The sequence below is a fragment of the Rosa chinensis genome, chromosome 2, assembly GCF_002994745.2.
Source record: "Rosa chinensis cultivar Old Blush chromosome 2, RchiOBHm-V2, whole genome shotgun sequence".
Taxonomy (NCBI): domain Eukaryota; kingdom Viridiplantae; phylum Streptophyta; class Magnoliopsida; order Rosales; family Rosaceae; genus Rosa; species Rosa chinensis.
In genome coordinates, this window is record NC_037089.1 from 76499230 (window position 1) to 76526329 (window position 27100).

General features: G+C 40.9%; 1 protein-coding gene across 1 annotated transcript; it reads left to right on the forward strand.

Annotated features, from left to right (window-relative positions):
- Positions 1 to 4304: 4304 nt before the first annotated feature.
- On the forward strand, positions 4305 to 7797 carry LOC112185353 (receptor-like serine/threonine-protein kinase SD1-8). The gene is made up of 7 exons (XM_024323590.2): positions 4305 to 5775; positions 5860 to 5977; positions 6067 to 6223; positions 6429 to 6639; positions 6747 to 6984; positions 7086 to 7236; positions 7348 to 7797. The coding sequence occupies exons 1-7, from the start codon at positions 4401 to 4403 to the stop codon at positions 7660 to 7662; spliced, it is 2565 nt and encodes an 854-aa protein (XP_024179358.1). The 5' UTR covers positions 4305 to 4400; the 3' UTR covers positions 7663 to 7797.
- The last annotated feature ends 19303 nt before the right edge of the window (positions 7798 to 27100 follow it).

Here is a 27100-nt window from a genome sequence, read left to right on the forward strand (position 1 = left end):
TAACTTCTCACTTGTCACTTTCCAAGTGTCGAAGTCCCCGCTGAGCGAAACCCCGCTAGCGGAACTTCTCACTTGTCACTTTCCAAGTATCGAAGTCCGCTGAGCGAAACCCCACTAGCGGAACTTCTCACTTGTCACTTTCCAAGTGTCGAAGTCCCCGCTGAGCGAAACCTCACTAGCGGAACCTCTCACTTGTCATTTTCCAAGTATCGAAGTCCCCGCTGAGCGAAACCCCTCTAGCGGAACTTCTCACTTGTCACTTTCCCAAGTGTCGAAGTCCGCTGAGCGAATCCCCGTTAAGCGGAACTTCCACTCATCAACTTGCAACAGGTAGCCTCTGCTACAAGAGACACTAGCGGCAGAGCTCCCTCCGTCTTGCACACCCAGTGCTTTGCTGAGCCAACTCCGCTCAATAGCTACCGCAAAACACGTCCGCGCAACGCTGTTTCCTGCTACAACTAGCTGGGGGAATCCGCCAGCGGAGAATCCCTAGGCTACGCCTCACTCTGACGACGACCGCCACTAGGCGTTACGGTCAGAACGTCCCTACGGGACACGGGGACTTGTCAACAGTCTACGATGACCCTGATCCGGTATGTTGACCCCCGTCACTTGGGTACTAAGATTGGGCTCGCTACCCAACACCCTCTGCTCCCCTCAACAAACAATTTGTCGACCATCCGGAGGTCCGTCTTGGCTAGGGAGTGGGGGACTCCTTGGCGGGCCTAGCAGGGGCCCACCCGAAAGGGTATAAAGCGTTCGCTCAGTAAGTCCATGGTTGACAACGGACTGACGCTAATTATGCTTTTTGCAAGTCTAAGCGGAGAAAACGCTTCACACTGCCGATCAACTCCCCAACCAAGATTGCCCTCCTTGACTGGGGACTTGGGGGACTTGTACCTACATGTACGTTTGCAAGCATAATTAGCTATAATGAGCCACGCCCATTTTACCGCCAGAGGTATCGAATCTCACCAAGTGGGTGACCTGCGGAGACACAGTCAGGCGGGCTACCGCCCGAGCCCGGGATCGCCCCCTGATCACAGCTAACGCGCCGCGCCAAGTTGTCATCAGAAGCTCCAGACGTTGGGTGTCGAAGCACATCAGTCCCACATCGAAAACAAGAAGAAGATCAACCTTCTCCTCACCTATAAAAGGTTCTCTCCTCTCTCCTCATTAATGACGCATTTACTACTCATTTATTGCTATGCTGCTCATATATAGTGACTGACTTAGGCATCGGAGAAGTGAAGACAGCCCAACGCGGTCTCCCTCTGACGCCCTATCTCTCGTGTTACAGCAAGCGGAAGTCATCAAATCCTCGGAGTAGCGGTCCGCCCACCGGACCCGCGTTAAACTACGAATCGGCTACCGCCGGACTTTGAGCATTAACAGCATGAAAGCGTCAAAAGTGGTTATTGTAAAGACAACACATATTTATTTAGGTGGGAGTCTCACAAAATTAAAATCAAGCCTGGAAGGAAGAACATCAAGAATGACCATCCTGAGGTGTGTGAAAAGGAACATGAAGAAGCCACTTTGAAGATTGAAGAGAAACTCATTAAGGATAAGGAAGCTGATTCATTCATCACATCGATATCCATGTCATGCATGCCTAATTGTGTTCAAGATCAACCTAAGGAGAAGTCATTGCCCATTCCTTTTCAAGTGGAGGAGTTCAAGTTTCAAGATGCTTATTCTAAACTTGTTTACGGTATTGGATTCATGGTGATACCTTTTAATTTCGAGAATATTGAAGTTGATGGCTTATCATGTTTTATTCCTAGTAATGATCGAGCTGCATTCAAGAGGAACTCGAGGTCGAGTTCTTTTCAAGTGGAGGAGACTGATGTAGGACGAGATTTTAGCCAATTTCAACAAACAATCTGGAAAAGAAAGAAGCGTCTTCACATCAAGAAGAATAATTTGAATTTTGAAAACTGGTATTCAAATAGACTTCTTAGTGATGGAATTAATCATAAATTACTATTTTGGATATATCGGGATTCTCGAATAAAATCTTGGTTGGGATTTCAATTATATATTTGCAAAATATTCTTTAGTATCTAGGATTCTATTTCTGATTTTTATTTAATGAGGTTTAATTAGGTTTTGTAGTTTTAGTCTATAATAAATTATTCTTTTTTGTTTTCTAGTTGTATTAGGTTTATGCTATGTGCCCTATATATAAGGCACCTCTTAGATTGTAATTTTCATTCAAGGTATCAATAAAAACTCAAATATTAGAGAAGTTTATCTATCTTTCTTACGACTGTACCTGTAATTGCTAGTGGATTCTAGCTCATCTCATATGGCTTTCGACGCTTGACGGAGCCTCTTACTATTGTGTTCACGCTTCCTGCATCATTCCTGACGCAGTCGGATTGATAACTAGGTTTACTAGCAATAAACCTAACAAAAGGGTTCTGGAGTCCACCAGAGATAAAAGAGAAAATTCTCTATTTGATTGATTAAAAGTTGAAAGATAGGTTCTGCAGCCACTTGCGGCTGCATAAATAAGAGAAAACTAACCATAGGGTGACTAACAATGAAACCCTAAAGCCCATGGGTAAAACGAAAACAACAAAAACAATAACTAGGAAAACCAAAAAGGGAAAAATAGAAAAATGCAGTTTTGAGGCCCTAAACGACCCTGAAAGCCCTAAAAATACTACAGCTCATGGCAAAGCAATGAGTCTTGTTTCTGGCGCAATTCCACGTCCCAATCAGACACCGAGCTGTTTCCTGTCTACTAGTCACTTTTCGTTTTCCTCCTTTAACACGGTCTAACTGTTCTTCAAATTGGGATGTCATCCGTTCTGCATCAGATTCAAACGTGAGATGTCTTAGCTCAGAGGTTTAGTTGGCTTTGCAAGTTTATATTGGTTTAGAATTTTTCTGTGTTTCATAAGCTGAGCTCAAACATCGAATGTATATAAGCTTTTAGTTAAGTAGTAGAGCTATGGCGGCATATTTCAAAAACATTCAATGATTATGACAAAGCCATATCTTGTATTTCTTTATCTTTTCACACATGCATGGACAACCCTGGTTGATTTTACAAATCATGGAAGAATGTGTGTGTTTGGGCAGGGCCGTTCCGTGACAAAATGAGGCCTAAGGCAAAATTTAAAGAGACATTTCTAATAATTTTATCCATTGAAAAAAAAATGTCAACAAAGCAAAGTTCAAACTAAAACACAGTAGATTATATAAACAAAATAAAAAGTAACAATACCGATAAAGAACATTAGAACCTGATTTTCTAACCACAAAATTTTAGATTTCAGGCCTTGACGATTTGTTAAAATTATATCAACCATCAAAATTATGATTACGAAATTAGAACAGAGGGTGAAATTCAGAATTGAGTAAGAGGAAGAGAAACATTATATTTCATTTTGCCCAAAATAGTGAAAGTGAGAGCAAAACTTTTGGTTATCTTCTTTTTTAATCCCAAAGTGATGGAGAAAGAGGAAAGCTTGGGTGTTTAACTTACAAATACAAAAGAAAAAGAAGAAATTTTGAGGCCTCATGGAGTCATAGGTTTGATTTTATTGGCCTCAACGTCGTCTTCTACAAACTGCAGTTCTGCTTGTTTTTTCTTTTAATATATATATTTTTTTAAAAACATATATAAATATAGCCCTTCTACTAAGGGATCCTTTTTTTTTTGTCTTTTCTACGGATAGGGCATTAGACTATTTGATCACATTTTGACATCTCAACTGTTCAGTTTTTAGGCCATAATATGTAGAACATTTATGCAAATTTTCAGCAGAATCGGTGATCGTTAAGGTATCAAACTAGATTAAATCAATGGACGAACAAAATCTGTCAAACTTGAACTGTTCATACTTATAATCTTAAATCGTCATTTTGAACGCCTTAATGATAATCAATTTGGCTGAAAATTTACATAAGTAATCTACACATTAAGAACTAAAAACTGAACGGTTGAGATGCAAAAATATGATCGATATATATATATTTTTTGAGATGGAGGCCTCTTCCCCAAACTGAGGCCCAAGGCCATTGCCTTGGTTGCCTTGGTCAAGGGGCGGCTCTGTGTTTGGGTTATGCCACTCGTCAATGAACGTGTAATGTTGGATGAATTGACTGAGAGAAAACAGAAGAAAACGAAGGCTGAGCAGAGAAAACGTCAGCAAACACACGGGGGAGCTCAAAGAAGACCAAGTAGATGCCCAAATACTAAAGCATGCAAACAAAGACCAGTCAACCAGATAATAGTGTCCACATACGACACGGTTATTTGGTCCAAATGTTATAGGAAGCTTCTGTCTTTTGTCACAGCTGACATAAAATTGCTGCAGCACGCTTTGTGGTTCCTGGAAGCCTGAGAAGTAGTTTTTTAGTCACTTGAAGACTTGGACCTGAGGATGGTTGTGGGGAGCTGTACACCCGCCCAACTCCTACAAATTTGCTTGTCTGCAAGTTTTTTATGCAGCCAATCCATGGATACCAAAACCAACCTAATGAAGTCCATGGTTTCTGTTCTTTTGTTATGCCTATCTCTCAAAACTCATATCTCTCTTGCCGCTGACACCATCACTGTAAACCAATCTCTCTCTGGTGATCAAACCATTGTTTCAGCAGGTGGAGTTTTTGAACTGGGTTTCTTCAATCCAGGTAACTCAAAGTACTATATAGGCATTTGGTACAGGAGAAGTCCAAGAAACGTTGTCTGGGTGGCGAATAGGGAGCAACCAGTCTCCGACGCGTCATCAGAATTGAGGATCTCAGATGGTAATTTGGTTCTGTTTAGTGAGTCCAAAAGTCCAATTTGGTCCACAAATGTCTCCACATCAGGTACATCTGTTCACGCAGTTCTTTTTGATAACGGGAACCTTGTTTTAAGAGCTGGGAATTCATCCCAGCCTTTATGGCAGAGTTTTGATCACCCAACTGACACTTTGCTAGCAGAAGGTAGAATTGGGTTCAGTTCTATTACTAAACAAAAACAAAGTTTGACTTCATGGAAGAGTTTAGAGGATCCTGCACCAGGTCTCTATTCTATTGAGCTAGACCCAAATGAAACCAGCTCATACATTGAGTTGTGGAATGGGTCTAGACAGTATTGGACCAGTGGACCATGGGATGTAAAGACTCGGAGATTCAGTTTGATTCCTGAGATGAGGCTTAATTACATCTTCAATTTCAGCTATGTGACAAACAAAAACGAAAGCTATTTCACCTATTCTCTTTATGATCCTACAATCTTGTCTAGATGTCTGATCGATGTCTCGGGGCAGGTTAAGCAACTGTCATGGTTGAGATCTTCCATAGACTGGGATTTGTTTTGGTCTCAACCAAGACAACAATGCAAAGTCTATGCCTTTTGTGGGGCTTTTGGCAATTGCAATGAGAAGTCCTCACCCTTCTGTAATTGTTTGACTGGTTTTGAGCCGAAATCGAAGGTGGATTGGGATTTGCAGGATTATTCTGGTGGTTGTTCAAGAAGAACTGATCTGTATTCTGGGAATGCTACCAGTGATAATGCGGAAAAAGACCGATTTCTAGACATGCCTAGCATGTCATTACCTGAAAATCAAGAGTCTGTAGATGCTGCGAGTATTGTTCAATGTGAATCAATCTGCTTAAATAACCAATCTTGCACTGCTTATGCTTATGACAGCAATGGATGCCGAATTTGGATTGGAGATCTCTTCAATCTGGAACAACTCACGGGAGATGACAGTAATGGAACAACATTGTACCTCAGACTTGCAGCTTCCGAGTTTAAGAATTTTAAGAGTTATGCAGATTGATCATTGGTGTTGAGGTGGGTGATCATTACTAGGAAACACCATTTTTATTGTTCGTTTCTTTTCTTTGCAGGTGCCAAGAGTCATGCTAATAAGCGGTCCCTTATAATTGCAACAGTCTCAGCAACAGCAGGATTGCTTATAGTAATTGTTGGCTGCATCTTTTGGAAGAAAACTTTGGGAAAGAGAAGGTAATGCCACATACTCTCTCTCCTGCTCACCTCTGCACATGGATCCTGTAATCTTAAACTGCATCCTTTTAACAATGATACTGAAACAGGGGGCGTAGAAGGAAGTACGATGAGACTATAAGTAATGTTGGTGCAAAGAATGATGCAGAACTACCAGTCTATAGTTTAAAGAGCATATTAGTTGCTACAAACAACTTCTCTGAAACTAATAAACTGGGAGAGGGAGGATTTGGCCCTGTTTATAAGGTAGCACTTACCTAATAAGCAAGTAAACTGTTGTTGATAAGTTCAGAAAGCTTTTCTACTTTTCTTGATGTTCATTGTTCGACACTTCAGACAAAAAATATTCGTCCAAGTCACTTCCTTTCTTTTTGTCCAAGTAATTACCATCAAATAATTTTGATTTGTAAGGATGTGGTTCTTGTTGTGTTGTATTTTTCTTCATTTACAGGGTATTTTAACTGAAAGTCAAGAAGTAGCCATAAAAAGGCTATCAAAGAAGTCTGGGCAAGGACATCAGGAGTTCATGAATGAGTTGAAACTCATAGCCAAGCTCCAACACACCAATCTTGTTAGGCTCTTGGGTTGCTGTATTGAAGAGGGGGAAATGATACTGATCTATGAGTACATGCCTAATCGAAGTCTGGACAAATTCTTGTTTGGTATATATACTCATCATTTCTAACTTTACAAATAGATATTAATCCTGCTTTCTGTAAAACATTAATTTTGTTTCTTGGTCATTCTTTCTCATGGTTTGTCCAATCAGATGCATCTGAAAACACAAAATTGGATTGGGATAAACGCTTTCAAATTATAGAGGGTGTTGCTCAAGGAGTTCTATATATCCACAAGTACTCTAGACTGAAAATAATTCATAGGGACTTAAAAACAAGTAATGTTCTGTTGGATGACACAATGAAGCCCAGAATTTCAGACTTTGGAATGGCAAGAATTTTCGGAATAAATCAAACTGAAGCAAATACCAACAGGGTTGTTGGGACATAGTAAGATCACTTTATTTGAATCATATATGCCCAAACAATGCTAGATGAACACCCAATGCAATTATTATTATTGCTAATTTCTCTACCATGAATTGATGCAGTGGATACATGGCACCAGAATATGGACTTTATGGTCAATTTTCTGAGAAGTCAGATGTATTTAGCTATGGGGTGTTGTTGCTAGAGATTGTGAGCGGAAAGAGGAGTGGTAGTTTTTACCATGTTGAACAAGTAGTCACTCTTGCTGGATGGGTAAGTATTATAAATTCTAGTTAATTTGGTTTTTTTTTTTTAAGCCTTTCATTTAAATATAATTATGAGAGCATGGTCATTTAAATTGATAGACCATATGTGAAATCTTAGGCATGGGAATTATGGAAAGAAGGTAAAGGAATGGAGGTGATTGATGCATCCATAAGGGAAACATGTCGGCCTCATGAAGCTTTAAGGTGTATCTATGTTGGTTTCTTGTGTCTTCAACAATCTCCTGCTGATCGACCGACTATGTCTTCGGTAATTCATATGCTGCAAGCCAGTGACGCAACATCACTCCCACCCTCCAAAGAACCTGCTTTTTCTACTGATATTAGGAATTCTAGTGCCCGTGGTTCTTCCTCCGAAACATCTACCAGATTTTCCAACAATGAAGTCACCATTAGCTTGCCAGAAGCTCGGTAGAGGTTCACTGATAAAGTTTTGACTGTTTGATACATAGCAGCAAACAAAATTGTTTGGTGCGATTTTGGTGAGAAAATAACAATATGTGATTTTAGCCAAAAAAAAATCGAATATGCTAGTCCACGATTTATTATATGATGGGAAACCAATCTGGAAACAGGTCTATATCACTAGCAACGCAACACCAGAAATCAAAGAGCACAAGAACTCAGTTTTGCAGCAAAGTTGCTACGTTTTCTGAATATATATTTCTCAAAAAGTAAGATGCTGAAAACATTACAAAGTTAGGCTTAAATAGCCTTTCAACCTAAGAACATTTAAGGAAGGAAAAGAATTAAGGCAAAGATTACATTCAATCAAAAAAGAAAATAAAAGCTAATTGCACTTATTCAGCAATGTGATCAACACCTAATGAGCAAGGTAGCTGTGCAAATCAATCACACATCCATCGCAGCAAACTCATCAAACCCAAATGGTCTGCTCCTCCTTTACTTGGGTACAAAGTCTTTGAGGTAAGGTGGAGCTTGGGTCTTTCTCTTTGGTTTCAGGGTAGATACCCCTGCATTAGACTCACCGGGTTGAGAAGGACTCGCCCTCGAGTCAGTCACGATGCAGTCATTTTCCCCATGATAGACTTGCAAATCAGACACATTGAAAGTAGGAGAGACACCAATATCAGCAGGTAGTTCAAGCATGTATGCATTTGAACCTGCCTTCTTCAGCACCTTGAATGGTTCTCCACCTCGATCATGTAGTTTTCCATATTTTCCTCTGGGGAACCTTTCTTTCCTCAAATTTATCCATACCAAATCACCCACCTTGAATTCAACTTGACGCCTATGCTTACCAGCATTCTCTTTGTACTTCAAATTACTTGCTTCCAATCTCCACCGTACGGTCTGGTGAAGCTTCTTGATGTGCTGCACCATATCTTGTGCATCTCCACTGAACCTGTCTTCAACTGGTAGTGGAATTAAATCCATGGGGCTGCTAGGATTGTGCCCATATACTGCCTCAAAAGGACTCATCTCATTGCTCCTATGCTTGGATCGGTTATAAGCAAACTCAGCTTGAGGTAGAGCTTCACACCAACTGCCCTTGTTACTTCCTACCAGAGAGACCTTAGCAAGTTACCCAAAGTTCTATTAACTACTTCAGTTTGGCCATCTGTCTGAGGGTGATGAGCACTACTGAATTGCAACCTAGTCCCAAGCTTACGCCACAACGTCCTCTAAAAATGACTCACAAATTTTGTATCTCTATCTGAAGTAATAGTGGAGGGGATTCCATGCAGCTTAACAATCTCCCGAAAATAAAGATTTGCAATGTGACTTGCATCCATGGTTTTCTTGCATGGTACGAAGTGTGTCATCTTCGAAAAACGGTCAACCACCACCAATATTGAATCATGTGCATTTCTTGTTCTTGGAAGTCCTACAACGAAATCCATACTGACATCCACCCATGGAGCTTGGGATTTAGGCAAAGGAGTGTAGAGCCCAGTATTTTGACTTCGGATCTTAGCTAGATGGCAAGTTCGACACCGCTGAACATACTTCATCACATCCTTTTGTAACTTTGGTCAATAAAACTTCTCACTCACTAATGCCAATGTCTTGTCCCGACCAAAATGTCCACCTAAACCACCGCCATGTTGTTCTTCAATTATCCAAAAACGCAAAGAACTCTCAGGAATGCACAACCGACTCCCTTTAAACAAATAGCCGTCTTGGACATGAAAATCCTGTTGTGGCCCCTTGCTGGTACAATTGCTCCACACATCACAAAAGTTAGCATCACTTCTATAGAGCTCTCTCAACTGTTCAAACCCTTCTACTCTTACCTTCATAAGAGATAACAAAGTTTCCTGCCTACTCAAAGCGTCAGCTACTTTGTTATGAACCCCTGACTTGTGCTTGATTACAAAATCATACTCTTGCAACTCTTCAACCCACTTTGTATGTCTCCTGTTCAACTTTTGTTGACCATTAATAAACTTGAGTGCTTCATGATCAGAATAAAGAATAAATTCCTTATAAATAAGATACTGCCGAAATTGTCGAATAGCTTGCATGATAGCATAGAATTCAACATCATATGTCGAGTATCGCCTCCTGGTATCATTGAGCTTCTTGTTTAAGTAAAAGGGGAATCAAGAGAGAATGTAGAGAGAATTGTGTGTAGTATTATTGAGAATAGGAGCCCTATATATAGGGATTACAAGTACATATTCTAATGTTACAAGGAATACTAATCCGTGTAGAATTCTAGAATCTTCTCTCCTATTACTACTCCTAGTTTGATTAGGCACACTAATAGCTGATTTCCTTCAACACTCCCCCTTGTGCCGCTCAAACTTGGTGGTGACGCTTCATCCGTTGCCTCGTTAAAAACCTTGCTTGAGTGAAAAAACCCTGTGGGACAAAAACACGCTCAAGGAGGAGAAAAAGAGTACAACACATCCTCTATTCTTTGAGATCAAACATGTAGACATCATAACTCCCCCTGATGTCGATATCTCCCCCTGATTACTACAATCATGGGAGTTCGGATAACTTTCTTAATCCGATGCTCTTTACATGTTTCTCAAAGGTGGATTTAGGTAACGACTTAGTGAATAAGTCCGCTACATTATCCTCTGATAGAATTTGATGCACTTCAATCTTTAGAAGTGATTGTTGTTGCTGATTATAGAAGAACTTAGGCGATATATGCTTGGTGTTGTCACCCTTGATGAAACCTAACTTCATTTGTTCAATACAAGTTGCATTATCCTCATAAATGCATGTAGGTTAATCTGTGGTAGACTTCAAACCACAACTTCCTTGAATATGTCTAATTACAGACCTTAGCCATATATATTCACGAACGGCTTCATGTAGAGCAATAATCTCTGCATGATTCGAGGAAGTAGCAACAAGGGTCTGTTTCGTAGACCTCTAAGATATCGCAGTGCTTCCCATGGTAAAGACATAACCAGTTTGGGAGCGACCTTTGTGAGGGTCAGAGAGGTACCCTGCATCAGCAAAACCCATCAAAACATTGTTGTCATTTTGATGGAGAGGAATAGGGTGAGGCCGGCCACCATGGTCGGCGGCGGCGCTGGCGGTGACAACATGGCTGGCGGTCATGTTATGGACGGCGGCTCCATACCCAATGAGGTCCGATCCCATTCTTCCGTCATTCCTCTTCTCTCTGTAGGGATAAAATAGGCCCATATCAATCGTACCTCTTAGGTATCGAAAGGTTGTCTTTACACCAATCCAATGGCGGCGTGTTGGCGCAGAGCTATGTCTAGCTAACAACTTCACTGTGAATGAGATATCCGGTCTTGTGCATTGAGCTAAGTACAATAATGCACCTATTGCACTTAAATAGGGCACTTCGGCCTCTAACGTTTCTTCGTCCTCATCCTTTGGACGAAATGGATCTTTTCCGGGCTCAAGACTACGACCAATCATGGAAGTACTCACAGGCTTTGCTTTTTCTTCATTAAAGCGCCTTAGGATTTTCTGAGTGTATGCAGACTGATGGATCAAAATTCCATCACTACGGTGCTCGAGTTCTAAACTGAGACAAAATCGTGTCTTCCCAAGATCTTTCATCTCAAATTCGGATTTCAAGTATTTAGCAGTTTCCTTTAACTCATCTAGAGTTCCAATTAGGTTCATGTCATCGACATAAACTGCTACGATTGCAAATCCAGAACTTGTTCTTTTAATGAGCATGCATGGGCATATTTCATTATTAATATATCCCTTCCCAATCAAGTAGTCACTTAGACGGTTATACCACATCCGTCCGGATTGTTTTAATCCATATAGTGAGCGTTTTAATTTTATTGAAAACGCACTCTGTGGTTTAGAGCCACTTGATTTGGGTAATTGAAGTCCATCTGGAACCTTCATATATATCTCTGAATCTAGATCCCCATAGAGATATGCTGTAACCACATTCATAAGCTGCATGTCAAGTTTTTTGGAAACTACCAAACTGACAAGGTAGCGGAACGGTATAACATCCATTACGGGAGAATATGTCTCCTCGTAGTCGATTTCAGGGAATTGTGAGAAACCTTGTGCCACAAGGCGGGCTTTGTATCGTACCACCTCATTTTTCTCATTACGCTTTCTAACAAAGACCCATTTATGACCAACAGGTTTTACATTTAGGGGTGTCTGCATTATAGACCCAAATACTTGTCTCTTTGCTAGTGAATCCAATTCAGCCTGGATCGCATCTTTCCATTTAGGCCAATCCGCTCTTCGTTGACATTCTTCGACAGAGCGAGGTTCGACATCATCATATGCAAATGCATCATCAATTGCCATAAAATTTCTATCCATCATCTCATGTACACTAGTTTAATTCATGGAGATCTCTCTATTCTCTGGAATTGGTTCTGACATTGGAGCGTCCCCCAATGATGTCTCTTGGACATAACCATAATCCGGAATATTCTCAAGAGATGGATTATTTACATCGATGATTAATGGATTATTTTGTGCCAAACTCGCTTTCTTTATTGAGCGAGAATCCATCGAACCTATAGGCCTCCCGCGCTTCCTGGCAGGAGCCGTAGGCCTAGCCACAACGTCACCAAGGGTGGGGACGTTGGCGCCATACTCATGTACACTTGAGGAGGCGTCATGTCCTCTAATTTTAGGGACATCAATCCTTGCAGGCACGTTTGCAGCAGGTATGTGTGATCTCGTCACTTTAGCGATATCAGAAAAAGCATCAGGCATCGATTCTGCTACGTTATGAAGATCGAGAATTCTCCGCACTTCAATTTCGGACTGTGCGGTTCAGGGATCAAAATGAGATAGAGTGGGGACAGACCACGACAATTCCTGTCGTTCCTGTTGAACATTGATGTTCTTATCTCCCCCTAACGACGGGAAGACTGTCTCATCGAAGTGACAATCCGCAAATCTAGCGGTAAAGAGATCGCCTGTCAAGGGTTCTAAATAGCGGACAATCGTTGGAGAATCATATCCAACGTAAATGCCTAATCTTCGTTGAGGACCCATTTTGGTGCTCTGTGGCGGCGCAATGGGCACATAAACTGCACTCCAAAATATGCGTAAGTGTGAGACATTAGACTCTTACCCAGTCACCATCTGGGACGCAGAGAAGGGTTGAGTGGCAGTGGGCCTCAGACGAATAAGCACAGCTGCATGCAATATTGCATAGCCCCAAGCAGAAATTGGGAGATTGGTGCGCATTACCAATGCCTTAGCGACCATTTGTAGTCGTTTAATGGCGGCTTCTGCGAGACCATTTTGGGTGTGAACATGAGGAACTGGATGTTCAACTTTAATCCCAATGGACATGCAATAATCATCAAAAGTTTTTGATGTAAACTCCCCAACATTGTCTAACCGTATAGACTTAATAGGATGATCAAGGTGGTGAGCCCTTAGCTTAATAATCTGGGCTAGGAGTTTAGTAAATGCAGCAGTCCTAGTGGATAATAGCATGACATGTGACCAGCGTGTCGATGCATCAACCAACACCATAAAATATCGAAATGGTCCGCATGGTGGTTGAATAAGTCCACAAATATCACCTTGGATTCGTTGCAAGAATGGCATATTTTCTTTAGTGTCCTTTGCATAGGATGGTCTCGATCCTAATTTTGCTAAAGAGCAGGCTTTGCAGAACGAATGATGGGCTTTAGAAACAACCAATGAGGATTTTGGTTGAGCCACAAAGTCACAATTGACTTTAGAAGTAGAAATTGGAGTCAGGGGAGCATAGGTGGTGTCAAAGCCACCCTTGGGCCGCAGGGGGATGGCGGCGCCGGCCTGTGGTGGCTGAACTTGAAGGGGAAAGGCGCTGTGAGGCGCAGGTGCTCCTCCTTGATCCAAATGTCGAGTTTTACTACTTCTCGTTCTGAAAAATGGATGTCCATGTGAAGTCTTTAATATACGGATCATCATATCACGACCTGGGTGTCTCAAACGGTCATGCCAAAGCCTATATGTGTCGGAATCCCATAAATCATCTCTCATAACATGATTGGATTCAATTGTTCAAATAGTGGTTGCATACAACCCACTAGATCGACACATAAGTTTCTCCAAGACTCTTTTATATCCGTAGTCATTAGAGGTGATGCAAAGGAACTCTTGTCCATTCTCACAATGCGTTTCCGCATAAAAATCATTGGCTCTTATATCTATGAAACTCAATAGGGTTCTTCCTACCCTAAGAGCATAAAGAGCTTCGGTGACATTTAAAATTGTGCCATTGGGCAACATAAATTGGGCTGGTCCTCGACCATGAATAAATTGAGATGATCCAGCCATCGTAGTCACGGAAGATCGAGATGGTGTCATCCATAGAAATAGCTGTCTATTTCAAAGGATAGTATGTGTAGTTGCACTATCCATGAGACATTCTAGCTCTCCTGGAAACATACTGAAAAATAATAAAGTTCGAAATTAAATGATGTCCAAGACATTGAATAAAAATAAATCGAGACTTTATTAATAATAGCCAATGATTACATCAAAGTTTCTTGACCAAAATCTAATCCAACATAAAAATCAAACCTTAGACAAATCGTAGTCACTCAATCCGTTCGGTAATTTCAATTTAGTTGTGACCAGGTAAGGTAAGGCGAGATTTTGGTGGAGCGTTGCTCACTTTTAAAACCGTTCTCTCATATCAAACCTTGCCTAGACATCACAAGTACTCTTGAGTACGCCTAGAGGGAAAAAGTTAATATGAAAAGTCATTTTATTGATTTAAGGCATAATTGCCATTACATAATTCTTGGAAATATAAAGGACTACACTAATCAAAATCTGTAGCATCCTTGTGCAATTCTTTGTCAGATTTGAAGTCCGCTATGGTGAGATTGACGTTGGCATCATCACCATCTTCTTCTTCTTCGGCAAGATAGGCTTCATGCTCTCTAAAGTCTCTATATGCCTTGTAATGCGCAGCTAATTGTTTGCTTGCATTGCATTGCTTGAACCAATGCTCACTTGATCCACATCGATGACACATGTCGTTGTCATTTTCTCCCCTTAATTGAGGTGCATTATTTGCACTTGGGTGGCATCCCCTAGAGGGGTTGGCGCCATTCCCACGGCCTTGGGTGGCTCCTCCATGTCCTGGAGTCCCACGGCCTCCTCCCCCACGTTGCCATGTATTGCCACGTGTTCGTCCTTCATTCTGACGATTACCTTCCATTGTGGGGGAGTTATATAGACCAAAACGTCCGTTGTGTCCCTTAATTTTAGGGTTCCGCTCCTTGCGCCCTCCTTTGGGTGCATTATTATAATTCGCCTCTTGAACGCTCTTAGTTCCTATAGGCCTTGAATTATAATTCCTCACGAGAATATTATCATGTTTCTCAGCTACAGCCATCACATTAATTAGCTGATGAAACCTCGTGATCCGTCCAGTATTGTATTCAGTTCGATATTGCTTGGATAGCAAAATAGCTGAGACGGGGAAGGTGGAGAGAGTTTTCTCAATTAGTTCTTGCTCTGTGACAGGTTGTCCACAGAACCCCAACATGGTTTTGAGGCGCAGAACTTCTGAATTATATTCAGCTACAGACTTGAAATCGGCGAATCGTAGATTGCCCCATTGAACTTTCAAGTCAGGGAGGAGGGTATCCTTAACATTACCAAAACGCTCTTTTAGCGCAACCCATAATTCTCTAGCATCCTTGATTGCCATGTACTCCAATCGGAGTGATTTATCCATGTGGCGTCTCATCAATATGAGTGCGGTGGCCTTATTCATAGTCGTACGCTCAAATAAGAGGTCGGGATTTGGTGCCTGAATTACGGGAAGGATCCCCTTTGAAATGAGGTGGTTCTCAACATCCGTGACCCAACTATGATATTCAGAGCCAGTTGAGTCAAGCATAGAAAAGTCAAGCTTTGGCTTCGACATCCTGAAATAAGAAGAAGAAATATATTAGTTTCGGAGTTAAAACTTCCACGACAACTAATAAATAATAAGATTTCCGAGCTATGCTACCAAGAAATCGATTTCCAAGAATGATTGGATTAGACCGAAACAATGATGTTAATATGGTCGTTTAATCGATGCTTACGGATGCTCTTAGTCTGATGTTAATGGTGAATCCCCACGATTCCGCTTTCTCAAAATTGAACCCACGTTATAAGAAAGGTGGGATGTAGAAGAAGGGAGGTTTTCAAGTCCCCGAAGAAAAGAAGAAGGAATTAAATTCGGAAAGCGGGAACTTTAATTATAAAAACTTACTTGGTTAATTGAAGCTTGAAACCTTGAATACTTGAGCTTATGAAGCTTGGACAATTGTTGATCGATGGAAGGGATTACAGATGTTACTTCAATCCTAATCTAGGATTGCGGAGGTTGTTCGATCCGGAGATAGGATTGTGGTAGCTGTTCAATCCTAAGCTAGGATTGCAAACGGTTTGCAATCCTGGTCGTGGTAGATGGCTCGGTGGTGATGCAGCAAAGAATTTTGATTGCTGCCGAATATTACAGGGAGTTAGGTAGAAAGCTGTTGCTACTGGTCAGGTTTGGTGGTCCGAAAAGGCTGCAGATGCATCTAGGAAGTAAACGCTGCAGGGGCAGCAGAGAACACGAGCAGCAAGGGCTGCGGTAATGCTGCAGGGGCAGCGATAGAGCTGCAAGCGCATGGGCAGGCAGGCTGCAACGAAGGAGCGCAGGGGCAGGCTGCAGTGAAGGCTCGCTAGCTCGGGCTAGGGGCTGCGGTGGTGAAAGAGGATTTTCGGGTTTCGGTTTTTGGTTTTCTGTTTTGTGGTTAGGGCTCGTGCTGATAACGTGTTTAAGTAAAAGGGGAATCGAGAGAGAATGTAGAGAGAATTGTGTGTAGTATTATTGAGAATAGGAGCCCTATATATAGGGATTACAAGTACATATTCTAATGTTACAAGGAATACTAATCCGCTTAGGATTTGGAATTCTAAAATCTTCCCTCCTATTACTACTCCTAGTTTGATTAGGCACACTAATAACTGATTTCCTTCAACACTTCTCACTGTAGAAGGCAATTGGCCTACCTTCTTGACTTAGAACTGCTCCAACTCCAACCTTGGAAGCATCATAGTCAACTTCAAAGACCTTTTGGTAGTCTGGAAGAGCCAATGCAGAAGCCTCTGTCATGGCTATTTTAATTGCTTGAAAGCTCTTTTTTGCAGCATCTGTCCACCTACATACAGTAACCTTTAAGCAATCAGTCATTGGTGCCACAATGGAACTGAAATTCTTGATGAACCTCCGATAAAAGGAAGCCAAACCATGAAAGCTTCAAACATCATGAACAGATTGAGGAGTAGGCCACTCCAAAATTGCTTCAATCTTTTTCGAATCTACTTGTATCCCATCAGTAGAGATAACAAAACCCAAAAAATTAATTTGTCCGTTAAGAACTCACACTTCTTCAAATTTGCATAAAGCTTCTCCTCCTTCAACACTTCAAAGACTTGTCTCAAGTGCTCCATATGTTGATTAACATCAATGCTATAAACCAGAATATCATCGAAGTACACAACCACAAACTTGCCAATGAAAGAACGAAATACCTGGTTCATGACACGCATAAACGTGCTAGGGGCGTTTGTTAGTCCGAATGGAATCACCATCCATTCAAACAACCCATCTCGGGTTTTAAATGCGGTCTTCCACTCATCCTCAGGCCTCATTCTTATTTGGTGGTATCCACTCCTCAGATCAATCTTTGAGAACACTTTTGCACCTGACAAATGATCCAGCATGTCTTTCAAGCGTGGAATTGGAAATCTATACCTCACGGTAATTTTGTTGATAGCCCTACTATCAGATTCGCCAAGTACCATCTTTTTTTGGTGTAAGTAAAGTTGGCACTGCACAAGGACTCATACTCTCCCTGATAACCCCTTTCTCCAACAATTCAGTCACTTGCTTGTTAAGCTCATCATATTCTTGAGGACTCATACGATAATGAGGTTTGTTCGGCAAGCTTGCTCCCGGAACAAAGTCAATGTGATGTTGGATATCCCCCAAAGGTGGTAACCCTGCCGGTAACTCTTCTGGAATAATATCGGCAAATTCTTGCAGAAAATTGGCTATTACTTCAGGGTGACTAAATTCATTATGATCATCTTCTCTCCCCATAAGCATATAGAAAACACCCTCCTCTCTGGCCTCATTCAAGAATCTGCACATGGTTAGAAGGTTATCACCTCCTACTTGTTTTGACTTGGGCTTTTGCTCAGATCTTGATGGTCCTAAAATAACTTTAGTACCATCCTTAACAAAGGTGTAGGTGTTTAGATACCCATCATGTACGGCCTTCCGATCATACTGCCATAGACGTCCTAACAAAAGGTGACAAGCATCCATGGGAGCTACATCACACCACTGTGAGTCTTGGTACTTGGTCCCAATAGAGAAAGAGACCAAACACCTCTGATTGACAATAACATCACTTCCTTTCTTGAACCAAGACAACTTGTAAGATTTAGGCCTTCTCTCAGTTATCAAATTTAACTTGTCCACCATATGTTGAGCAACAGTATTCTCACAACTCCCACTATCAATAATAACACTACATACCTTGCCATTTGCAGTACACTTGGTGTGAAAGATGTTGTGTCGGAGCCACTCAGAGTCATCTTCTACTTTTGTTGTGTTCATTACTCGTCGAATAACTAGCGAGTCCCCATGATTGCTCCAAGTTATTTCCTCTGCATCTTGGTCCTCATAGTCATCATAAGTGGGCAGGTCGTCTAGTCCCATGCTACTGCCCTCCCCTAATTCTTCCACCAAACTCACAATCCTTCGGTTGGGACAATCTGATACTATGTGCCCCAAGCCCGAGCACTTGAAGCACTTCACATTTTTTCCCTTGTTGCCCTCCCAAGCTTCTGTCTTTTGTTCAGCTTGATTCTTAATTGGCTCACGTCTATTAGAGTCCATAATAGGTGTGGTCTTGGGAGTACTCGCTGAAATAACTTTTCTTGACTCAAGGTTGTCACTTGTTGTCCACTTATAACGTACTCGCTGTTGCTTCTCAACTTGTATAGCCAACTGGTACACATCACTATAACTCCAACATTGTTGTAGCACCACCACATCATGGATCTCACGTCTCAGCCCTGCTAGATATCGTGCTACTGTTTATTCTTCCCCTTCAGTCAGACCACATCTCATGGTAAGAAGATCAAATTCCTCAGTGAACTCATCCACAGACCGATTCCCCTGTCGAATGTTGTGTAGCATCAGAAAATTACTTTGGAGGTAATTTTCAGGTAGAAACTTCTTCTTCAACTCCTTCTTCATCTTTTCCCATGTGTTGATCTTGGGCTTCCCCAAACGTTCTCTTCGCACCCGTAATTGCTCCCACCAAGCTGTTGCATGCTTGACCAACTTGATTGCCATAATCTTCACCCTCTTCTCATATGAAACATCCTTGTATTCAAAGACTCGCTCAACAGTATTGAGCCAATCAATAAAGTCATCAGGACGTATTCTTCCTTCAAACTCAAGAATGTCCACCTTCATATCAAAACTTCATTTGCCATTCCCCCCATCGTTTTCGAAAGGGTTCACGTCTCTCTCCCTGTCGAAAGATCCACCATCACCGTCTTGGCTCCGGGTTTCAATGTGAGCGATATGTGCAGCAAGTTGATTGATCATTCTCTTGATTTCCTCCATGTTAGCTTTGTTGTCTCGACCCTCCATCCGATAGCCTCCCCCATTGCCCCTATTATGAGCCATGGAAGTCCATCACGCCCCAACCGGGGCACTGATACCAAATTGATGGGAAACCAATCTGGAAACAGGTCTATATCACTAGCAACACAACACTAGAAATCAAAGAGCTCAAGAACTCACTTTTGCAGCAAAGTTGCTACGTTTTCTGAATATATATTTCTCAAAAAGTAAGATGCTGAAAACATTACAAAGTTGGGCTTAAATAGCCTTTCAACCTAAGAACATTTAAGGAAGGAAAAGAATTAAGGCAAAGATTAAATTCAATCAAAAAAGAAAATAAAAGCTAACTGCACTTATTCAGCAATGTGATCAACACCTAATCAGCAAGGTAGCTGTGCAAATCAATCACACATCCATCGCAGCAAACTCATCAAACCCAAATGGTCTGCAACTCCTTTACTTGGGTACAAATTCTTTGAGGTAAGGTGGGGCTTAGGTCTTTCTCTTTGGTTTCAGGGTAGATGCCCCTGCATCATTATAGAAAATCATAGTCTCAAGAAAATATTCTTTGTATGGAGAAAATTTAAGAGTTGGTTTCTAACTTTCTATGAGTAGTCTGAAGTTATCAAATGTTTTTTCAATTGGCTAAAATTATTTTCTGCACAACCTGAAAGTTCAAACAAAATCAAGCCTAACCATAAATCATTCGCCAACAGCCGTTTTAAAAAACCCTATGTAGCTCTGGTCGCCTCCTTCTCTACTAGTGCTTTCCACCAATCTACCGTGGACATCCTCCACGATTTACTCCATGCTTGACGTCATAAGAACGCTCGCTATTCTTTTGATACTTCTGATTTCCTTTTCTTTTGGGTTTGATGTTTGGAAGGAATGGTTTAACCGTCGGGATTGGTTGACCTTGGAGGGCGGTGTGGCTTCTATGTTCGATGTTGATGGCAAAGTATGGCGGCAAATCAGTTGGCCAGCTCCTATCGGTGGCGGCGTTGTTCCCTGGCAGACTATGGTCGGGTTTGCAGCGGACGTCGGTGACGGTAGTGGCCAAGCGCTGAGTCCAATTGTTGGGCTTAAAGTGGTGCAATCACGATACCTATTAGCAATCTGCATCTTTGCTACGCAGGGTTTTGGTGGTGTCTCCACCTCCGAGAGAGTAATCTCCTATCATATTCAAGGCTAAGGAGGAGAAGATTGAGCTTGGGCCATTGGGCCTTAGTTCAAATGTGGTTGGCTATTCATTTGCAGGTTCAAGGCAATGGACTAGTGGCTTGGGCTTGTTTTTAGCTTATTGCATTTCGTGACCCTTTGGATTTTACATTCGTGGGATGCTCTTTGCAATTTACTAGTATTTTCGTACACCAATTGAGGTCTCTAGGCGAACTTACTTGTTGTTCAGTTGTTTTGAGTCATGTATCGTTCACTAGGTTACGATTTTCTTTTGCTTGTCGCTTGTCTAGAATAAGTGAGCGAATGTGTTAACAGTGAGGGTCACTTGTCTTTTGCTTAGCAGCTTGTGCCATTTATGATTCTGGTATGAGACAGCATCTAATGTACGTGCATTCTGGCCAATGATAAGTTTAATGAAATTATCCATTCTTAAAAAACAAAAAAAAAACAAAAAAACAAAAAAACAAAAAACAAAAAACAAAATCAAGCCTTGCTTAATTTTCTGCAATTATTTTGTGCAACTAAAATTTATGTTTTTTTTTTCTCTCTTTTTTGCTGAGCGATATCTTCGGAAAATGCTGGTGCCAAATTTGGCTAGAAAAGTAGCCAAATTTAAATAAGATTGAAATGGTCGATTGGCATGGCAATGACCCCTATTGTATGATTAAACAACTTAAAGGACATGACTTAGGTTCCCCTCCACAATATATATCAAATTACCAAAAGACTATTCTATAATGTGCACATCTTTTGCAACTAGGGATGGCAATAGGAGGGTAGGGTAAGGGGATTAAATTACCATCCCCATACCCGACTTCATTCTTCATCCCCTTACCCACCCTAATCCCCGTAATAAGAAATTGGGGATTCCCCGTCCCCATTGGGGATCAGGTCCGCATACCCGCCCCAATCCTCGTTAACAATATTACTAATTTATTATATAAAAATTCATACAAATAATTATTGATTGTAAAGTATGAAGTTCAAATCAAACATCAACATAAAATAAATTCTTCATTTCAATCAAACAAAAATAAATATAAGTCTCACTTAAAAAAGAACAATAAAAGTCTGCATTCGATAAAAAAATTCCACAATCAACTGTTTAGTATAACCTAACAACTTACTCATTCACTCCAACAAGGTGAATTGAATAATATCAAAAAAATATTGACATAATTTAAATATTGATAAAAATATGAAGTTTACATAGATATTTATTTATAAATAATATCAAAAATATACATAATATATATATTTTAGATAATTCTTATTGGGTGGGTATGGGGATGGGGATCAAAATATCATCCCCGCCCCGTACCCGATTTCAAAATTCGAATACTGGGGATCCCCATCCCTGTTACTCGATTTCCACCGAATTTATCTCCATTAGGGTCGAATACCCGATGAGTACCCTACCCAATGGAGATTATTACCATCCCTATTTGGTTGCATGGATAACAAAACCACACCAAATTTCATATATATATATATATATATTAATAAACATAATATTTTACTAAGATACTAGTAGCATTCCAAAGTAGTAACATGGGGGACTACATGCGATGCTGCGGGATAACAAAAATGTTCCCACAAAATCATTTGTATATCTGTTTAAAACAGTCCAGGCGATATTGCAACTTTGGGATATCCTTCGGAGGCAATATGTCTCAGACCTTTGACATTTGAATGTATCTCATATCCTTTGCAATAGTCTGTATGTTGTGCAAACAATGACATTTAACCTTATATTTCTTCAAGATTAGTACTGCAACTTCTCTCTACACTGCGCTTCTTGGGTCTGTAGCTACATGAAGCTTCAGTAGAAGATTTAGTGCTGAGTGCTGACTTCTCCAAACATGCCGATATCAGTTTCTTGAATAACTTCGAAAAGTTATAACTAAAAAGCACCTGTGTGTATAACCAAATAATCCAAAATCAGAACAAATATGGACCATGTGATATGACATTCTTGGAAATTAAAGGGGAAAACAGAGGATGAAGAAACCAATAACACAAATTCCCCTACGCATCTAGCAATTTTGAAAATTATGCTGTCGGCATTGAATAAATCATCAAACTGGTCCAACACTTTCTTTACGTCTACTATGGCCTTGCCATATCCTTCTCTTGATCAAAGGAATATCTGGTTCAAGAAAATCCAAGTAAATAAATGAAAACTGAACCTAGAAAACAGAGGAATATCTGGTTCTATGTTATTTAGGACTTTACCATATAATAATAGTTTACTAAAAAGTAGTTGGATTTAACTTACCTGGTATGTGGTGGGATGAAGCCATGAAGGACGTTTAACTCGAACACTGTTTTCTTCTTAACAGATGCCTATTCCTGATGACTCATTATTTGTTTGGGCTGGCTTGCTAGGATTTCCATGGTGTAATAAGGATCCGCAAATCTGTGTTTTTAAAATGTAATAGAGTTAGTATAAAATATCTTGTTTCTTCTTCTTCTTCTTCTTCTTCTTCTTTTTATTTTATTTTATTTTATTTTTTATTATTATTGTGTGTCTGTACGATCAATTTGCATCACAAAGAAAATATACTAAGAATCATTAATAATGAACGAATCTGGTAATGAATCTTCTTTGTATTGTTGAATACTTAATAGAATCTATTAAAATAGTTTCATTCTCAGGCTATGTTAGCAGGTTTAAATGTTTCTTTTTCTAATGTACACTGTACAGCATGGCATTGTACTTCAGAATGGGTCTATTTTCCTCTTTTTTCTTCTAATCCCAAAAGAAAGCAAAAGATCACAGAAAACTTTCCTAGCATTGGTAAAGATGCTCTTACTTAGATTATACGTATCTTTTAGCTAAAATGTTTTTTTTGATGAACTTTTTTTTGTACCTTCCAGTTAGGTTGATTTCCCATCTCTATTTGCTAATTTTATAATACTAATTATAATTTGAATTATTGCATGTTCATCATGGGTTCAAAATTCAAATTGAAAAGTAAATAAATAAATGTCAAAAAGCTATTAATTTTTTTCTATATTTAACTCAAGGGTCAAAATGGGCATGAAAATATAACGATAATAGTCAATGGACCTAGATTGATAATAAAAATACCTATGGACTGCATCCATTATGACGAAATGAAAATTGTAAAAAGAGTACATCAAAACAGGCAAGAGGAAGACAACAACCTTATTCCTCAAAAGATCCGTCTCTTCAAGAACAAATATATATATATATAAGGGTCCTTGACCAAAAGCCCCAAAATGAGCCAAAGTTATCCCACTTACCCCAGCAAGAGATTTTTATTCCCACTTACCCTATTTGAAGTAAAATGACATTTTTGCCCTCAGCCTAATTGGAAAAAGACATCGATGCCATGCTCCTCTCTCTCTCTCTCTCTCTCTCTCTCTCTCTCTCTCTCTCTCTCTCTCTCTCTCTCTCTCTCTCTCTCTCTCTCTCTCCCTCCCTCCCTCCCTCCCTCCCTTCCTCCTCACCCTCGCCGACGAGGACAACCATATAAACAAGCCTTCGAATCCCTCCCCTACTGGTCCTCCAACGACTTCGACCTCTACATCTCCTCCGATCCTGATTTCCCGCCGGCCCAGTTCGTCATCGTCCACGAAGAAGACGACGAAGACTTTGACGGCGAAGACGACATCTTTTCCCAGTACCAGTCCACAATCCACGCCGAGCAGAATCGCGACGACATCGTTTCGGAGCCCAATTCCATTTCCAACACCGACGACTTGTTGTCGGACCGCGAGAACCAAGTCAATTTCGTCATGGATCTGTTCCAGCAGTGCGTCGAGCAGTCTCAAGTAACGGCCCGTTCCGTTTTGGTCTCCGGCGACTCTGATTTTGGGGTTATAGGGTTATGATTTGATTTCGAATTTGATGCTTCGAACATTGTTTGCTATTTCTGATAGTCCAACTAGCTAGCTTAGCAACAAGTTTGGCTCATCTCCAGCGAGATTTGGCGCTCGAGCTCGACCAAAATTGGGATTCATTGCCATTATGGGCAAATGAAGCAATATTGCTCCGTGTGTTGTGGTCAGAGAAGTTTGTTTGTGATTGCACACTAAATTGCTTCCTTTGCGTACTATTGATGCAGTCAAGAATGGAATTTTGCTTCGTATTTAGAAAATTGCAGATGGTTCTGCATCAAAACTGCATAATTGCATGAATTATCCTCCTTTGGTTATTTACGAAACTTGTTTTATAAATTTTGTTGGATATTGTCTACATATGTGAATCTATGTCTCGATGCAGGCTTTCTGGGAATACTATGGAAGATGGAGCCATAGCACTTTTTTTGCAGTAAAATGGGTCAAAAGACCAAAATGAAAAGAAAAAAAAAGTTCTATTGGGGGGCAGTAAACGTCTATTGGAGGGCAATAGACGTTTTAAATTGATGTAATCTCTTCATTTTTTTTCTTTAATGGAAGTTTTATTTGTTTAATTTAGAAAAATTAGTTCTCATTCCGGCGACCAAAAGTTGTATTGGGGGGCAATAGACGTCTATTGGGGGGCAATACAGGTGTATTGGGGGACAATAGACGTCACGTCTATTGAGGGGCAATACATGGCTGATAGACGTCTACTGGGGGGCAATAGACGTCTATTGCCCCTCTATTAGGGGGCAATAGATGTCTATTGGGGGCAAAAAAACTTTCCGGTTGGTGGTAGCCGGTGATCGGAATCCGGCGGCCGGTGACCGGAATCCGGCGGCCGGTGACGGGACTCCGGCGAAGTCCCCTATGGTTTCTCTCTCTTCCATTCTCTCTCTCTCTCTCTCTCTCTCTAAGTAACAAAGGTGAGGGTAAAATGGTATTAAAAAAATAATAAAAACAAAAAAAAAAAAATCTTAATGGGGTATTAGGGAAGACCTCCTTAGAGTGTTTTGGGTAAGAGGGAATTAAAAAAACTTAGTGGGGTAAGTGGGAAAAAAATCTCTAAAAATGGTGTAAATGGACAAAAACCCTATATATAAATATACAGATCCTATCCAGAGCAGAGCTCCGCTTTGAAATAAACGTGTGAAGTTTGAGTTTTTGGTCACTTTTCGGTCGTATATCCACATCTCGACCGTTCAGTTTTTAGATACTAGTATATAGATCATCTCTGCAAATTTTCAGCCAAAATAATGATCGTTAAGATATTGATAACTGCCTTAAAGCTAGTACGGTTCAGGTTGACAGATTCAGTCCGTCCATTGGTTTAAGCGAGTTAGATATCTTAACGATCATCAATTTGGCTGAAAATTTGCAGAGATGATCTATACACTAGTACCTAAAAATCGAACGGTTGAGATGTGGATATACGACCGAAAAGTGGCCCAAAACTCAAACTTCGCACATTAATTTCAAAGTAGAGCTCCGCTCTGGATAAAATCTGTATATTGTTCAAGTAAACCCAAATTTGTGTTTGGCCCAAACCCTAGGTTACTTGCTCTAGTGGTAATATGGTTAGATTAGAAGGATCTAGATTCCTATTCAATGTACGATTACTTTCCTTGTATGATTGAGATTCTATGCACTGTAATCCTCTATATAAAGAGACCCCTATTATCAATGAGAACACATAGCAAATTTCTCTCAATTTCAGTTTCTCTACAACACGTTATCAGCACGAAGCCCTAACCCTGAATCCCTAAATTAGTAGCCTTCAAATTCCAGATACCACCGTCGTCTACCTTGAAGATCCAAGTTCAAGAAAGCCAGAACCGGTGGTGCCACCTCCAGAACCGGCCGGCAAACACCTGAACCGGCCCCCAGAAATCCCAGAAAACTTTCTGCTTGGTTCGAAGCTTTTCTCCCCGCCCACTACTACCATACTCCACCACTGGAAGATCCTTAGACCCAGAACCCTTGAACCGGCCGATTAACACCAAAACTGGCCTTCAGAAGATTAGCACCACTGAACCGCAGGCGACCTGCCCGAAACCGGCCGATTGACACCATAACCGGCCTTCAGAAGATCAGCACTATTGAACCGCCGACTACCTGTATCTCCTTCCTCTGCTTCAGTCAACCAAGCCCAGAAGAATACCTAGGCCCAGAAGCAGAAACGGATCCGCCCCAAGCCCAGAAGCTCGCTGATGTCATCCTTGCGTCATCAGCCACGTCAGCATCTAGTCAGCCTGCCACGTCAGCAACCGGCTGCCACGTTAGCACATGCGGTCAATGTCGGTCAACCTTTTTCCAGCGACTTTTCTAGCCACTTTCCCGCGACATTTTTCAGGCCAACTTTTCCGGTCAAGATTTCCGACAATTTTTTAAGGTAAACTTTTCTAAAAGTTCATGTTTTTGAAGTTTTTACTACTTTTCTCTTCTTTTTATCGGGGACTTCCAACATCTCTTCTTCTACCCCCCTTTCTTCTTCATAGGGGAGACAAAAAGCTGAACTGTGGGGCTTCGTACTCACCCCAAGCTTGGAGCTTGTTGAGTCCTCCAAACTTAGAGTTTGTTGAGTAGAAAACGATCGACCACACATATCGTTGCTTCAATCTAATCCAAAACCCCTCTTGGAATCGGATTTTTCTTGGAAACGACTACGCTCAGAAAATCCCTAATTTCTCGGAAGCGACTACGCTCAGAAATT

Bases quoted from the DNA above. Each gene is read 5' to 3' on its own strand.
- LOC112185353 (XM_024323590.2), top strand. From the start codon at position 4,401: ATGGTTGTGGGGAGCTGTACACCCGCCCAACTCCTACAAATTTGCTTG. The intron at 5,978-6,066 runs GTAATGCCACAT...ATACTGAAACAG, and splicing joins AAAACTTTGGGAAAGAGAAG to GGGGCGTAGAAGGAAGTACG. The intron at 6,224-6,428 runs GTAGCACTTACC...CTTCATTTACAG, and splicing joins GATTTGGCCCTGTTTATAAG to GGTATTTTAACTGAAAGTCA.